This window comes from Marmota flaviventris, chromosome 17 (genome assembly GCF_047511675.1).
Source record: "Marmota flaviventris isolate mMarFla1 chromosome 17, mMarFla1.hap1, whole genome shotgun sequence".
Taxonomy (NCBI): Eukaryota; Metazoa; Chordata; class Mammalia; order Rodentia; family Sciuridae; genus Marmota; species Marmota flaviventris.
Genome location: NC_092514.1, coordinates 41,210,416 through 41,227,015, shown reverse-complemented (window position 1 = coordinate 41,227,015; position 16,600 = coordinate 41,210,416). Strand labels below are relative to the sequence as shown.

Below are 16,600 nucleotides of genomic sequence, written 5' to 3'. Positions count from 1 at the left end.
AATTCTAAATGTAAAGCCCTCAGTATCAACTCTTCTACCTTCACAAAGCTCTACACGCAGAGATACACACAAACACACTGGTTAGGATGGTCTCCAGCCAGACCACTCAGTAAAATGACTTGAACATCGGCTGTACAAGAAAAGTATTCTACCTTTACACACAAAAGTTAAAAAAAGACTATTGAACTAAAAACAGTCAACTGTTTACGTATAATGTTAAATTCAGGAGTCAGTGTTTTACTAATATATCCTGTTTTGAAACCTCTTGTTCAAAAAAATGTTTTGAGCAATCAACCAAAATTGTTATTTTTCTTTTCCTGTAGATGTTCTGACAGATTTGCAGGGCTTTCTGCTCACTGTGCTAGTATGTAAAAAAGTGTTGTTTACGCGAGGCAAAGAAAACATGATATTCAGACAGTTGCCAAATAGAATAATTATAGCACAAATACTGTAAAGGTGCCTGGCACCAGCAACCTGAGAAAGTGTTAAAAAAAAAAAAAAAGTGTTACAAGGTTTAAAAAAAAAAACATCTTTGCTAATTTTTAGTCCTGTTGAACATTCATGGAATTGTTAATATGACTTATATAGACCCACACAGGTTTTATTTTTGTGTCTTTAAAATAAAAGTCCAAAATATTTAAATTTTATGGTCAAATATGCAGTCAACAGCTGCTACTTTTTTCTTCATATATTAAATTTCTCATATGTCTTTTATTGTTCTAATAAACCTAAGCTTGTGTGACCTCCAGTGCATATTAGACCATTCACTGTATGAAAGAAAACATGTTGAATAAATTTGTGAGTTTTTAATAAAAATAGAAAACCTGATGTTTAGATAACTGGTGTGGTATTTGATGATTTCAGTTGACTAGAGGGAAGCCCTGAGGGGTACTGAGTGGGTCTCAGAAGCTAGAAGAGAAGCAGGATTGGGCTGATGTATCTGTTTTTGCCTTGGCTGTGGCTGAACTCCTCCACTAATGCCAGCCAAGCTTTACTCCATGGCTTCCCGCTGCTATTAAATACAGATTTGTACTCTGTGGATTTAACTGATACAGTTGAAGAGATAATTGTTGATAAGTTAATATAGAATTTAAAATAGAAATGAAATCCATGGCTAAAAAAAAAATGAGTGGTCCCAGCCTGTGATTAGGCATGAGATCCAGAGCATTCTCTCTCCCCTTCTCTCTGTACATGCAAAACTGGGCTTGGGAATGTCAGATACTTGTAAATATAGTTAGAGATGTTCCTTTTTAGTTTCAATTCATTTCCCATAGTAATCCTACTTTCTAATTTGGGGGTTTGAAAGATAATGTAAAATGAATGCACAGTATAGCTAGAAATGAAATACTTTAATCCCTTTCACAGAACTGATATGAAATTGTTATTTTATAGTATCTGTTACATTTGAAGTTCCCCAGAAGGAAAACTATTTTGTCTGGCACAAGATACATAGTAAGTTTCTCTGAAAGATGAAGAAAAATAACTAACAGAAAAATCAAATTTCAACTGGGAATTGCCAGTAGATTCTGAAAAGTAGTTCAAGTCCTTCCAAACCTTCATTAGAAATGGAAAGAATTTGAATATTTTATCTACTATGAAATACTTGTGCTTGGGTCTATGTATGTGTTTTAATATCAGAGGCTATTAGAGTTCCAAAATTTCTTTTCCATATCACCTAGGTTTCAGTCTGGCTTATTTATTTGCTTATTTTTTTTTAAATCAAAGTTTTTACATTAAATAGTGTGTAATTTCCAGCACTGTTTTCGTATTTTGTTAAGACACAGCCAACTTTATCTTTCCTGCAGAGAAGGCTTTAAAATGAGCAATATTTCACTGCATCCCTATGATGGCTTATCAAATGCGAGAGGGGGCACTATCAGGGAGGAATCTGGCAGTGTTCTTTCACAAATAAAAAATTATGAAATACAAGGGAGACTTTGAAACTCCTATCCTCGGCATACACCACATTTTCTTCATCTGCTTTATATGCAATCACCGAATCGGCTTGTTTTTGCCCTTTTCGCATTTATATACATTAAATCATAGCTAACTTATTCATTACAGCCACCATCTCTATCCCCTCCCCCTTAAAGACATTCATTTAACTGAACGTATGCTCATCGGGAGGCTGCATTTTCCTATCAAGGCTGCTGAATTATTTAGCAGCTTTATTGTGGTATCGGGGTATTTGATAAGAAGCGTTTCAGAGTTGGGTACGCGGTGTGGATTCAATTCTAACTCCGTGGCAGTCTGTCCTCTCAGCTCGGTACTGTGAATCCTGGCGAGTACCAGAACAGGTGGCAATGCTCAGCAGTCTAATTTGATGCCAAAGGCCCTGGAAGAAAAGTTCTAGAAATGGCAGGGTCTGATCCCCTTCTCTTCAACGCCGGCGCTGCCACACTTCTTGCCCTAAAGTGCAGGGAAGCGCTACACCGTCCTCCGCGGAGCTCCCGGGAGAGGCGCGCCAGCGGAAGAGAAGCAGCACTGCGGTCCCCTCTTGCCCGGGAGGTCAGCCTCCTCTCAGACCCAGTTTGGCAGCCTGGTTTCTCCCTGCGGCCATCTTAAGGTCGCCACTTCTATGCCTCCTGCCACCTGCCCTCAGGATTCCAGCGTCAGGAAGCTGCCTTGGGCTCCGGGCGAAGGAGCTTCAAAAGCTCACCCATCCAACTTCTCCCGGCTGGCCAGCCAACACTAGGCAATTTTGCTTTGGTGCGGGACAAGTTGGGGAAAGAGCATGAGGAGATCCTGGACAAGCATCGCCACGGGTCTGGGACCTGGGGTTTGATGAAGTCTGATAAGAGAGACAGGTTGGGATCTGGTTTTCCCCTAAACTCTTGAAACTTCTGGTCAAGCAAACAGTTGGTGGGAATGTCTAACGTCACCTCTGCCTATTCTCTGATGCTCCTTACATCTGCCTGCTACTTTGCAGCTAACTTAGTAGGCAGGGGGATTGTGAGCCAGGAGAAACAGGAGAACCTCCTGCCTTCTCTCCAGAGGACAGTCTTCTTTTGGAAGACTGCTCCTTTTATTCTCATCTCTCTGCTCACCTCATCTGCTCTCATTTCTAGAGCACTCAGAGGTGGAAATTTCTTCCAGGGAGGTATAGTCTAAAACATTCCCTCCTTTAGTCTACCTTCTATTTCCACCCCCACCCCACCCATCTTGATATGGAAGCCCTTCCTCCACATCTCAAGAAACTAAAATGCAATTAGGGAGGGACCCTCAGATGGAGCATTTGAGAGGTTTCTCTTCTAAGCCTATGTCTTAACTTCTCTCAGTTGTATCCGAAGTCCTAGAATTCTTTCTTCTAATTTCTTACTCTCAGTATAGGGTAAGAAAGCAGGGGAAAACATTTTGGGAATGTGTACGACAGGAGTGCTCTTGATTCTTTCCTAAAAAGAATTCCCAAGTCAATAGAGAGTAGGACAGAGAAGGGAAAGTAGTTAAGCAGGTCTTTGGCATTTTCTGCTGAGTGTTTGCCCAGCCCAGCCCCATATGAGCTACCAGTGTCCTTTTTGATTGATATTTAGAGGAGGTCTCTACCCTGCCTCACCTCCCTCTCCCTTTTTTCCTTTCTCTCTATCTGGAAGACCAGATTTCTAAGCACTATTAGTGCCCCAAATAGAAAGGGAATGGGATTGGGGGAGTTCATTTTCCAAATGTATAATGGAGGAAACATTTTTGAAGCCAGAGTAATAGCACCTTGTGGAAAATTGAAGAGCATATTTTTGCTCTAGAGGCCTAGAAGATGCAGGTACAAGACTGAAATTATACAGGATACATTTAAAAACCAAAACTTGCACTCATAGCCTGAGTCTTCTCACAGATGGCAAAAAGAGGTTTTCTTCATCTGCGTTCCCTTGCATAGCCTGGCCTTCTTTCCCTTCCCTATCTGAGGGGGTTACCCTAAGACAGGGTTTCCTTACTCTCTGCAGCTATGGTTGACTTCATTGAAGAGCCACATAGAACAGGGATGTGGGGACATTGCTTGATCTGGGGGTATACGAAGACTTTGGGTTCTGACATAGGAGACATTGGGGACCTAAAAGCTGCTCAGGTTGTTCAGCTGTGGGGTCTAACTGGCTCAGACAGTACTCAAGAAGAGGCACTTCCCTTTCTTAGTGCATCCCTAATGTCTTTTTTTCTGGATCCTTTTGAGGCAGTTTTTCTATTTAGCTGGTTCTAGGTCTTTGCAAGTGACCTCCAACAGATACTGGAAGGATAGATCACTTTGTAGTCTAGTCAGTCTTATCATTCTTTATTGCAGTTTATGTTTACATGTTTGTCTGTCCCCCTAGGCTGATCACTGTGGTAGAGAAGCTAACTTACTCATCTTGTATCTCATCTAGCAGTGCCTGCCACATAGTGGGCAGTCAGGGAAAGCTCAATGAAGAGAAGACATTGTAAAGGGGCTGCATCTTTCCATGTGTCTGGGTGCAATTATATCTGTTCTATTGTCTTTATATTTTGAGTCTACCCCTCTAAAAGTGAACTTGAGTTTTTTAGATTTTTAAAAAATTTTCACATTTATGCCTCAGTTTCAGGTGTCTGAATACTCCTTCATCTCTAAGTAGTAAAGATATCAAATACCGAACGTGCACTAGAATAATCCCCACTTCACCCCTTTTCCTTGCTCAGGCAAGACTGCTTGGAGAAGCTACAGAAACCATCTCTATTTGTGCACATAGTGATTCCTAATTATTCCTACTTATAAAGAACCCAGTAGTTTGCCTCCACTTACACATACATATACATCCCTGACATAGGATTTCCATATCCCAGCCACCCAGGAGTGGGAAGCGTATTCCCGGACTCAGATTCCTCTAAATTATGAAAAGCCAAATCTCTTTTGGGTCCCAGTGCATGCCTCTGTGAGTACGCACCCAAGGTTTCCTTCTTCCCAAAGCAGCCACCGTGGGCCACGGTTACACTACGCTTTATTCTTAAACGAACCTCACACAAAGCTTGAGGCATATTTTGTGCAAGGGCACAAGGGCTGCGAGCAACGCAATCAACGCTCCGAGCCAGAGGCAGTCACGTGCCACCGCGCGCTCCCGCACCTCTCCACACGCTACCTCGACGCACGCGCACGCGCACACGCGTTCGTAGGGCCACAGTCCCTTAAGCCTTCCGCGCGCTTCCGCCTTCAACCTAGCAACGCCGTAGTGACACTGCAGGCCCCGCCCCCTCCCGCGCGCGTCTCCCGGAAGTTGCCGATCTGGAGCTGAGCGCCAGGCTCCGCGCGGTCCCTGGCTGTGTTGCGGAGGAGTGTCTGACCGAGAGCTTCTGGCCTGGGATAGAGCGTTCGGACAGGGGCTTGGGCCGCACGTTCACGTACACAGCGCGGACCCGGACCTGGTGACGATGGCGGGAACGCAGCCCCTGGCCCTGCAACTGGAACAGTTGTTGAATCCGCGACCGCGAGAGGCGGATCCAGAGGCCGACCCGGAGGAGGGTGAGGCCTGACAGGCGGGCCACGTGTCGAGCTGTGGGCTCTGCCTGGCGGGGATCGGGGTGGCGTGTGAGGGGTTAGCAGCCGTGACTCGCCGCCTCTCCTACTCTTTTAGAGGAAAATTGCCTCCTTCGAGGGTTGCCCCCGGACTCGGGAGGAGAACTTCGGCTTCTTTCGACCTGCCCTCTAGATTTGGTGTCCCAGTGGGTGGGCGGTTCCGGACTCATCCCCACCACTCCAGCCAAGAGCTGGTTAAAGTTGGTCGAGAGGGCTGTTGGAGGAAACCAGAGTGTGGCAGCAGGCCGGTAGCAGGTTGGAAATTATCTTTCAGGAAGTCCTGACGGGCACTGACCTTTGGTGGAAGAAGTGCTCATCAGTTTTTGTTTTTTGTTGTCTGAAGTCAGGCCGCCTCTAAAAACTTGCTTGGAGAACGAAGGAAAAAGTAGTATTCCCTGATTCTGTTTAAGCCTCTTTAGGTCTCAAGATGCTTGCTCGGGGGCTGACAACATACCACTGTTCTGTAAGCTGGATGTTCAAGGTCTAGCTGGGAATAATCCTGCTTTAGACTTAGGTCAGAGAAGTGTGAGGAAGGGATAATAATGAGGGATAAATGTGAGTCTGAACCGTGCCTTAGGAATATCAGTTGAAGGAACCCGGGGCTGTTGAGCCAGGATAGGGAGAAGGAAACTCTCCGAAAGAGGGGTGGAGTGAAGATAGAACTTGATGGCTGATTTAAGATATTGGAGTCGGTGTCTACATGCAAGGGGAATTAGACTAATTTTACAGGATCCAAGATAGTAAATATAAATATAGATATGTATTCACTATTAGAAGGAGTCAGCCTTCTGTTTAGAAACATCAATAAGATAAGTGATCTACCTGGAGAAGTAATGCGTTCCCTATTTCTGGAACTTGATGGGGATTTTTGTAGAGGGCATTGGAGTATGAATTGAAAGAGTTTAACAGAGGTCTTATTAATGTTCTTCCTAACCTGAGACTCTGATTACTTTTCCCTCTCCCAGCCACTGCTGCCAGAGTGATTGACAGGTTTGATGAAGGGGAAGATGGAGAAGGTGATTTCCAGGCAGTGGGTAGTATTAGAAAACTGGCATCAACCTGCCTATTGGACACAGACAAAAGATATTCTGGCAAGACTACTTCTAGAAAAGCTTGGAAGGAAGACCATTGGGAGCTGACTTTGCCAGGTTCATCTGGTGAGTGAATTTATTTGCATGGAGCTCTTTCTTCCCTAATTCTTCAGGATAAATCTTTTTTTCTTTTTTCTTTTAATTTTTGATGCTCTGCAAATCTGTGTGTCTCTATCTGTTAGAAGAGAGCAATGATTTGGTATTTGGAAAGGATCTAGAGGTTTCTTCATTTCACTTCACCAGGAATCTAAAACCCAGAGTGATCAAGTTGCTATATTTAGGTTCATATTAATGGTTCACCCTAAAATGGTGTGAAAGAAAAGGTAATGCATACTGGAAAGGATTATTTGTCAAAGAAGTATGGTATCTAATGAGCATGTTTGGCTCAGTTGTGGCCCTTTCCCTTTTGTTTTTCAGGTCTTATATTGACAAGTATATAGTATTAGTTATTTGTGAAACTCATATTTTGTCCTTGTAAGAATAACATAATGCTTCCCTCTTCCCTGTAAAAAAGTTGGGAGGATATGAGCTTACAGTTTTAAATAATTGTAAGTTGCTCATGGTGGAAAAAGGGGCTGGATATGGTGATTATTTAGGATACCATTTGTTTTCCTTTAGGGAGGTCAGGAATGCCATATTGAGAATCCACAGACAACATAAAAAAAAAAAAAAAACTATCATTTGGGTTATGATATCTATGATTTAGTCCTTGATGTAATTCTGGGAGCTTCTGATAAGCTCATTTCATATTCTTTGTCTAGAGACTGATGAAGGGACCAGTCATGAGACAAATATGATAATTTTGTAGAACTCTCATCACATGTCATCCACTGTAGATCTGAGAGCCTGGAATACAGTATATCCTCAAAAAATATTGTCACCATTATTGCTACCTGTATCTTTTTATTTAGTACTCTCAGTAGCTCCATTGTTATTATTTATCCCCATTTTACAGATGAAGAAAGTGAGGGGCCAATTAGTTAAATAACTTGTTCAGAATCATATGGTTTTTAAGAGGAAGAGCCATGATTCAGAAGAGACAGTCTGATTCTAAGTTCTGTAGTGTTTTTAAATTTTTTGTGGTACAAGGGATTAAACCCAAGGGTGCTCTATCACTGAGCTACATCCCCAGCCCTTTTTTAATTTGAGGCAAGATCTTGCTTAGTTGCCCAGGATGGCTTTGAACTTGTGATCTTCTTGCCTCACCACCTGAGTAGCTGAGATTATAGGCGTGTACCCAGCTCAAGTTCTAAACACTTAACCACTGTGTTGTTTGTTTCTTAGTCTCAGAAATGGTGTACATTTAAAGAATTTAAAAGATTATTTGATGGTTTTGCACTTAGTTTTTGTATTTATAAAAGTATGTATATTCCTTGCAGTGCTGGGGATTGAACTCAGGACCTTGTATATGCATCTATATATTTTTGGGTATCAGAGATTGAACCTTAGGGGTACTTAACTCTTTCTTAAATTTTGAGACAGGGTCTTGCTAAGTTTCTGAGGCTTCTGTCAAACTTGGCGATCTTTCTCCCTCAGCCTCCTGAGTTGCTGGATTGTGAATGTATGCCACCATGCCCATTCTGTATTTATGTTTGACAGCATTGTCTGTGTCTTTAAGTATACGTATATCTGTTTTATTTCATTTTTTGATACTGGGGATTGAAACCAGGGCTACTTAACCACTGAGCCACATTTCCAGCTCTTTATAAATTTTATTTAGAGAAAGGGTTTCGCCGAGTTGCTTAGGGTCTTGCTAAATTGCTGAGTCTGACCTTGAACTCATGATTCTCCTGCCTCAGCCTACTGAGTAGCTGGGATTACAGGCATATGTAATCACACCCAGCTTCCTTATAGTCTTCCTAAATTCACTTGTACCAGAGTTAATATTTGTCTCTCCTTATGGTTATTGAAATTTTGTCAAAGCACTTTTAATTCTTCCTTGTAGAATATTGTCTTAGAGTTAGACCCATGTTCTATTTATAGCATTTTAGTAGTAATAAATATTTGTTTAATTGTGTACCATAATAAAATTTTCCCCCTATGAGGTGCCAAGTTCTTCAGTTGAAATGAAAAAGATATGGCTTGGTGTTTTTCTTCAGGTAACGCCCATTTTTTTCTTTTTTCCCTCCCATCTGGTTCAGATGATGAAATACCTGAGGAAGGGTCTGGAGATGGAGATTCAGAGGGACTGGGTCTTGAGGAATCTGATGAGGATGACGCGAGTACTGCTGAGGAACAGGATTCTGCGGACAATGGAGAGAGCAGTCTGGCAGGGAGGAAGAAGAGTAGAAGCCTCTCTGCAGAAACACCAGGCTTCAGTTTCCAGAGCATTAGTGACTTTGAGAAATTTGCCAAGGGAATGGATGACCTTGGGAGCAGTGAAGAGGAAGAAGATGGAGAGGAAGAGAGTGGCATGGAAGAAGGTGACGGCGAGGAAGACGGGGAGGGTGAGAGTGAGGAAGACAGGGCTGGAGACAAGAGCAGTGAAGATGATGGTGTGGTGATGACCTTCTCCAGTGTCAAGGTTTCTGAGGAAGTGGAGAAAGGAAGAGCAGTGAAAAATCAGATAGGTCTGTATGTGGTATTATTGGTTACTTGTTTTTCAGAAATATATGCATTTTTTTTAGATGTTGATGGATCTTTATTTTATTCATTTATTTATATGAGGTGCTGAGAATCGAACCCAGTGCCTCGCACATGCTAGTCAAGCACTCTACCACTGAGCCACAACCCCAGCCCCAAAGTATATGCATTTTGGCAACTTTTTTTTTGTTTGATTTTGGCTGGTCTGTCTCTCTGGTGTTCTTCCAATTAGTTTGTGACATGCCTCACTTACCCAAAGGCCTAAAGCCCTGTTCCACCATGCTTAGCCAGCCGTTTCTGCACTGAGCTGCTTAGCTGGTTCTGCTCTAGTACTTGTGGCAACTGTGGAAGATTGAAGAAGAGAGTGTTTTCTTCTTTCCTTGGGCTTTAGATTTCCCTTTCTTATAGCAAATATTTGCTTCCAAGATATGGAATTTATTTTCTAAAATAAAGAGTGTTTCCATGGCATGAAACTGATAAAGCTGTGTTGCTTAGAGACTGGTATGATTTCCTGTCCCTCCCCTATCCTTATTCCAGAATATTTTATAACTCAGAGGTGGGGTCCTCTTTTCTTCTTTCTTAGCACTGTGGGACCAGCTCTTGGAAGGAAGGATCAAACTACAAAAAGCTCTGTTGACAACCAATCAGCTGCCTCAACCAGATGTTTTTCCTGTTTTCAAGGACAAAGGTGGCCCAGAGTTTGCCAGCGCCTTAAAAAATAGTAAGATTACTTATCCCATATTGGGATATTTAGAAGCAACTACTGAGGCACATTGGGATATATTGGGATAAATGTAAAGGAAAAAGAGAATATTTTATTTTAATGATATTATGGTATAGAACAGTGGTTTCTACTCTTCTAAAAATAGCATTATGATCCATTCATCAAATGACACTTTTGATTAAAATGGATTGGTTGCTTGAGCCTTATCTAATCCACTTTCTTCTTGTCTGCTCTTGTCCCCATTCTCCCCTTGCTTTCACAGTTGCTTCCTTTTTTGGAGCGGGGGTTCTGGAGATTGAATTCAGGGGCACTCTACCACTTAGCTACATCCCTAGCCCTTTTTATTATTTTTTATTTTGAGATAGGGTCTCACTAGGCTGGCAATGAATTGTGATCCTCTTGCCTCAGTCTCCATGCTGGCTTTTAAGTTATTTCTTTAATGCTTAGGGAATATTATTTGAAAACCCACTGGTGTAGAACAAAAGGCAGAGTATGAATGATTAAAGTCAGTTCATTCAAGTTGTTTGTATCATGTATTTAAAAGATGCCTGCCTTTGGGAGGTTTTTTAGAATAACATGCTAAAGTGATCTTAGATCTTCCTTTGGGTGGCAAAAAGTGAGGATAAGTGATGTCTGCAGAGGGAGGAATAAGTTTTGGGAAAAAATACTGAGCTATAAAGTCAGAAGAATTCTAGGGAGAAAAAGAATTTAGAGATTATTTGATTCCAAATTCCCTCATTTTACAGATGAGAGAACTGAGGCCTAGAGAAAATGACTTGCCCAAAGTTACAGAGCTTGTTCATGAATGGCAGAGACAAAACTCCAGCTTTTGTGCCTCATGATCTAGGAGACTTTCTTCTGCACCACACTGCCTCCTGTGTGCTCAGTGGCACTGAAGGACTGGGCATAGGGAGATTTGGGGTGAGTGTTCTGTGGTTGGAATCACTATTTTGTATTTGCATGCTTGGACTTAGTATTTTCATTTGCTCTTTAAAACTGAGATCCAGGGCTGGGGATCTCCGTTGGTAGAGTGCTTGCCTTGCTTGCACAAGGCCCTGGGGATCTCAGTTAGTAGAGTGCTTGCCTTGCATGCACGAGGTCCTGGGTTCAATCCCCAGCACCACAACAAAACAAAACAAAAACTGAGATCCAAGTCTGCTGACATACACCTGTAGTTCCAGCTGCCTGGGAGACTGAGGAAGAGGTTACCTTAAGCCCAGGGGTTTGAGGCCAGGGTAGGTCACATGGCAAGACCTTGTCTCAAAAATTTTTTAAAAATCTTATGGAGTTAAGAATTGCAAGGGACCTTGGGAGGATATCTAATTTGACATCTGTCTCTACGTGGGACCACTTGAAACCGTTTAAAGTATGTGTATAGGATTTCTAGGAAAGGGAATTTTGTGAATGTTTAGTGTATAGGAGAATATCAGGTTTAATTTGGAATGACTTCCTAGGGTCCAGTTGTTAGTTTTTGTGTCCTGACATGCTTGAAATCTGTTTTCTATGTGAAAAGTCTGGGCAATCCTTCTAAAACCCTCCTGTATCTATTGTGAGGGTGGGTCTTTTATACCCCTGCCCCAGCTTTTCCTTCTTCCTCAAAAGAGATGATACAGGGGCTGGGATGTGGCTGAAGCCGTAGCGCGCTCGCCTGGCATGCATGCGGCCTGGGTTCGATCCTCAGCACCACATACAAACAAAGATGTTGTGTCCGCCAAAAACTAATAAATAAGTATTAAAAAATTAAAAAAAAAAAAAAAGAGATGATACATTGATGGTTTCACATTTTCTGAGATTTTTGGAGCACTTCTCTGCTATTTTTAATGCCCTAGTATCCTAATTTCTGGAATGCCTTTGAATGAGGTCTAAACTGCTCTGGATTACATATCTTAAATGTTTTATGATAAAGGTCTTTTCCATTTTGTTGTTCATTATTAGTCTTACTTGAGTTTTTTCTTTTTTTAAAAAAAATTTATCTTAAAATATAGGTAGCTCAAGGGTTAGCATTAATGGACACATTCTTACTCTTGGATACCACTTAGTTCCTTTAGCCATTGATCAATTAACTTTTATTTTATAATATTTCCAATCATTTTAGTCTATCTTTTTTAGTATGTAATTAGTTGCCTCTTTGCCTCATTGGTGAACTCAGTTAATCTGACATTGCCTATTAATTTGACAGGGTGGCTTGTGGTGGAAGAAGAAGAAAGAAAAGCTTAGTGTCACGTTTTGAGAGGATGGGGAGCTAATACCTAGAATTTAGGGGTACTCAACCACTGAGCTACATCTCCAGCTTTATTTACTTATTTATTTTTTAATCTTGTTTTTAATTCTCAGCTTTATTTTGTATATTTTGCATTTTATTTAGAGACAGGGTCTCACTGAGTTGCTTATTAGCCCTCTCTTTTGCTGAGACTGGCTTTCAACTCACTATCCTCCTATCTCAGCCTCCTGAGCTGAGGGATTACAGGTGTGCACCACCATGCCTGGCTTGGCTACATTATTCTGGATTGCCAGTTTATACCATGTTAGATAACTAGCTGATATGGAATATAAGCTAAATTTATACCAACTTCAGAAGAAACACTGGAACTTACTGTTTTTAATTAAATCTCTTCATTTGTTTGGTCTTACAGGATAGACTACCTGGGTTTTGATTCCATCTCAGCAGTGGATTAGCTCTGTGACCTTGGACAAGTTACTTCATAATAAAATGGGGATAATATGGTTATGAGGATTAAATGACAATCAATATAAAGTATTAACACAATGTCTGACACACATGATGCCATTAATGTTAGGTATTAGTATTATCTTTTTCTGCTAAAAGGCATTTGGCAATGTTCATGTAAATAGTCATCAGTGTAACTAACCATCATCCCCATTGTCTTCAGTGGTTTTTAAACTTTTTATTAGTATTCAGCTTCTCTGTATAATTTAAATTAAATTATAAATTAATTTATATTTATATTAGCTATTTGTTCTGGAAGGTAGGTAGTGTTATAGTCTGTACTTATAATTTGGTTTTGACCTCTCATAATACCATGGAAAGGTGGCTGAAGATTTTCTTATTGTCAAGCTGCATTCTTGCCGTCCTGAAGCATTTACCTTACCTTGAAATATTTCCCTTTGGCTTTGATGATACTACAGATGCCATTTGGGTTCTCCTATCTTTCTGATCTGTTCTCATGTTTTTCTTTTACCCTCTCACTGTAACTTCATTGCATTTAAAATCCTGTCCTTGGGTTGTGTTTTCTTAATATATATTCTCCTTGTACTACTATTTACTCTCATGTCCTTAACTATAGCTTCTAAAACAGCAGACTTCTAGCTATATTCTAGCACAGTAAACTCCTGAATGCCAAGTCATTGTACCTTTAGCTCCTTGAACTTCACTTTTTAGAAATCAAACAAATGTTTTCTTCTCTTTCTGCTTCTCCAATACATGCACTAAGTGCCTAGTTACCTTGGAGTTATTATGTTGATAATTAGAGCTCTTGGACCATGAAGTGATTTCAGAGACATTTTTAAAAAGATGCCTATGATCTCAGCTTCTTGGGAGGCTGAGACAGGAAAATCCTAAGTTCGAGGCCAGCCTTGGCAACTTACTGAGATCCTGTCTCAAAAATAAAAAAGGGGCCCAGTGATGTGGCTCACGCCTGTAATCTAGCAGCTCAAGAAGACTGAGGCAGGAAGATTGCAAGTTCAAAGCCAGCCTCTGCAGTTTAGCAAGGCCCTAAGCAACTCAGTTAAGACCCTGTCTCTAAATAAAATACAAAATAGGGCTGGAGATCAGTGGTTAAGTGCCCCTGGGTTTAATTCTTGGTACCAAAAAATAAAAAAAGTAAAAAAGGGGGCTGTGGGTGTAGCTCAATGGTAAAACACCCCTGGGTTCAATTTCCAGTAGTGTACCCACACACAAAAAATACATTGATTTTTTTTTGGGGGGGGGCAGGGGAGGGGGGAGAGTGGGGTACCAGGGACTGAACTCAGGGGCACTTGACCACTGGGCCATATTCCCTGTCCTATTTTGTTTTTTTATTTAGAGATAGGGTCTCACTGAGTTGCTTAGCACCTTGCTGTTGCTGAGGCTGGCTTTGAACTTGCCATCCTCCTATCTCAGCCTCCCAAGCTGCTGGGATAACATGTGCCACTACATCCAACCATTCTTTGATATTTTAATGGCTATAAAAGTAGTAAGTCATGTAAATCTTAACAAAATTAAGGGATATTCCATGCCAAAGTACTTTTCCAATAAGGTTAGCTTTTCTGCTCTTTCTTTTTAACAAATTCTTTATTATTAGGAGGTGGGCCTTTTATGTTGACGGCAATAATATGTAATGAAGAAGGCAAATTACTATGGAAATCTCTGTATGAATTATTTAAAAATTTTCACTATGGACTGTATCAAATCTATTTAAAAACAGAAACAATAGTAGAGTGAATCCCTGTATATCATCACCACTTAAACAGTTAACTCATAGCCAATTTTATTTTATCAGTACTTATACTAGCTTCTCCTGTTTCTGGATTGTTTGGAGAAAATGACAGATAACCTCTGGTTTTACCAGTAAATCTTTCAGCCTATATGTCTAAAACTTAAGAATTTAAAAAAAAAAAAAAATCTTGATAACCATCATCCCACATAGGAACATTAATAATAGTCTGGGGATGTAGTTCAGTGGTACAGCACACTTGCTTAGTATGCATGAGGCCCTGAGTTCACCCCCAGTATTGTAAAAACAAACAAACAAAAAATAACAGTAAGTTTTGTTTTGTTTTGTTCTTGTAATGGGGATTGAACCCAGGGCCTCATGCACTCTCTTCACCACTGAGCCATATCCCTAGCCCTTTTTTAATATTTTATTTAGACACAGGGTCTCGCTGAGTTGCTTAAGGCCTTGCTAAGTTGCTGAGGCTGGCTTTGAACTTGCTATCATCCTGCCTCAGCCTCCTGAGCTGCTGGGATTACAGGCATGTGCCACCATGCCTGGCTCAGTAATTTTGTAATAAGCATGACTGATTTGGGTGGGTGGGAGAATTGAGAGCATTTCTGTAACAGGCACTCTTCTAGTGTCTTTTTCAGAGTTTGCTCTATAACTTGAAATAAAGTGATTAAAGAAAAGCTAAACTTTCACCATAATAAGTTGACCTTTTAGTGAATTGCATGTTATTAATGTATTTAATGAGATGCATTACAAACTGCAGTGAGCACCATGTTTCATTACAGGTCTAAAATGCAATATCATTAAAGACCTTTAGTGGAAACAATGGTTGACATTTTGATATTTCCCGTAAGCAAAACATCCAGGACCACAGTATAATGTAACATAAATGCAGAGGAAGTGTTAAAATTTTTTACTTGCCTAAGAGTTTAAAACAGATCCTACCATTAATAAAGTATATTTTCTTTGCTCCCCTCATCTTTCTACTTCTAATTCATATTCACCCCCTCATCTCTCTGGCCCGTCCCTGAGAACCTAAGTTACTTTGACTTGAATAGACTAACATTTTTAATGCTAATTTGGCCTCAGCATGGAATAGACACTTTAAAGAATGGTGTTTTAAATTTTGAGTAAGTCAGCAGGAATTGTTGAGTTTTTTTCTTTATTTAAATTTATTTTATTTTGAGAAAGGGTCTCACTAAGTTGCTGAGGCTGGCCTTGAACTTGCCTGCCTCAGCCTCCTGTGTTGCTGAAATTACAGATACCATGCCCAGCAGTCATGGAGCTTTAATAGATAATGTTTCTACTTTAGATTTTAAATGTTATTCAGTTAATTAATTTATTTGGTACTGAGGATTCAGCTCAAATGTGCTTTACCACTGAGCTACATCTCCAGCTGTTTTTGTTTTTTGAGACAGGGTCTTGCTAAGTTACGGAAGTTCTCGCCAAGTTGTGATGGCTGACTTCAAACTTGTAGTTCTGCCTTAGCCTCCTGAGTTGCTGGGATTATAGGCATGTGCCACTACATCTGGCTCAATTTTATTTATTTTAAAATGGCAGTATGTTCATGGGTTAAAAATTCAAAAGATACTAAATATTATACGGCAAAAATCTCTCCCTTGTATACCACCCTCTCAGTTCCCTATCCTGTAGGCAACCAATATTGTCAATGAAATCTGTTCCCCCCTTTTTAATTATAGTTGCCTTAGGTGGCAAATCTTTGAAGCCCTATTTCAGAATTCTCTCAATTAAACTTTATGGCTTCATAGCACATTTCTCATGATCTATGGAACCCTGCAATTCTGTTACTTGGGATGGGTGTAAGTATTGCTTGGGGTAAAGATAGGTGCTTTGCAACCTTTTCCAAGTGTAGCATTGTGTAGGCATAAGGACCCTTATTTACTGCAGGCTTCATCTGTGGGGTAAGACTGAGCTTTTTGTTTCAGCTGATAGTTATCATTTATTTAAAATTTGTGTTCATTTTTTTGAGATGCTGGTGATCCAACACAGGGCCTTTTGTGTGCTAAGTACACTCTGTACCACTGAGTTACACCCCAATGCCTTATTTTAAAAATAGCTTTACTGGCCAGGTGTGGTGGTGCATGCCTGTAATCCCAGTGGTTTGGGAGGCTGAGACAGGAGGATTGTAAGTTCAAAGCCAGCCTCAGCCATTTATTGAGGCCCTAAGCAACTCAGTGAGACCCTGTCTCTAAATAAAATGTAAAAAAGGGCTGGAGATGTGGCTCAGTGG

The 16,600-nt window shown here is 40.8% G+C and overlaps 1 protein-coding gene across 2 annotated transcripts in view; it reads left to right on the top strand.

Moving 5' to 3' along the window:
• The first annotated feature begins 5,211 nt into the window (after nt 1–5,211).
• The window catches only part of Aatf (apoptosis antagonizing transcription factor), a 107,731-nt gene continuing 96,342 nt past the window's right edge, over nt 5,212–16,600 (top strand). Inside the window, exons 1-4 of one of the 2 annotated variants that reach the window (XM_027950302.3) lie at nt 5,212–5,455; nt 6,475–6,666; nt 8,742–9,170; nt 9,767–9,904. In XM_027950302.3, the coding sequence (XP_027806103.1) occupies nt 5,365–5,455; nt 6,475–6,666; nt 8,742–9,170; nt 9,767–9,904 (850 nt within the window). In that variant the 5' untranslated portion in view covers nt 5,212–5,364. The remainder of the gene's footprint in view (nt 5,456–6,474; nt 6,667–8,741; nt 9,171–9,766; nt 9,905–16,600) is intronic. The other variant, XM_027950303.3, reaches the window with a different exon arrangement.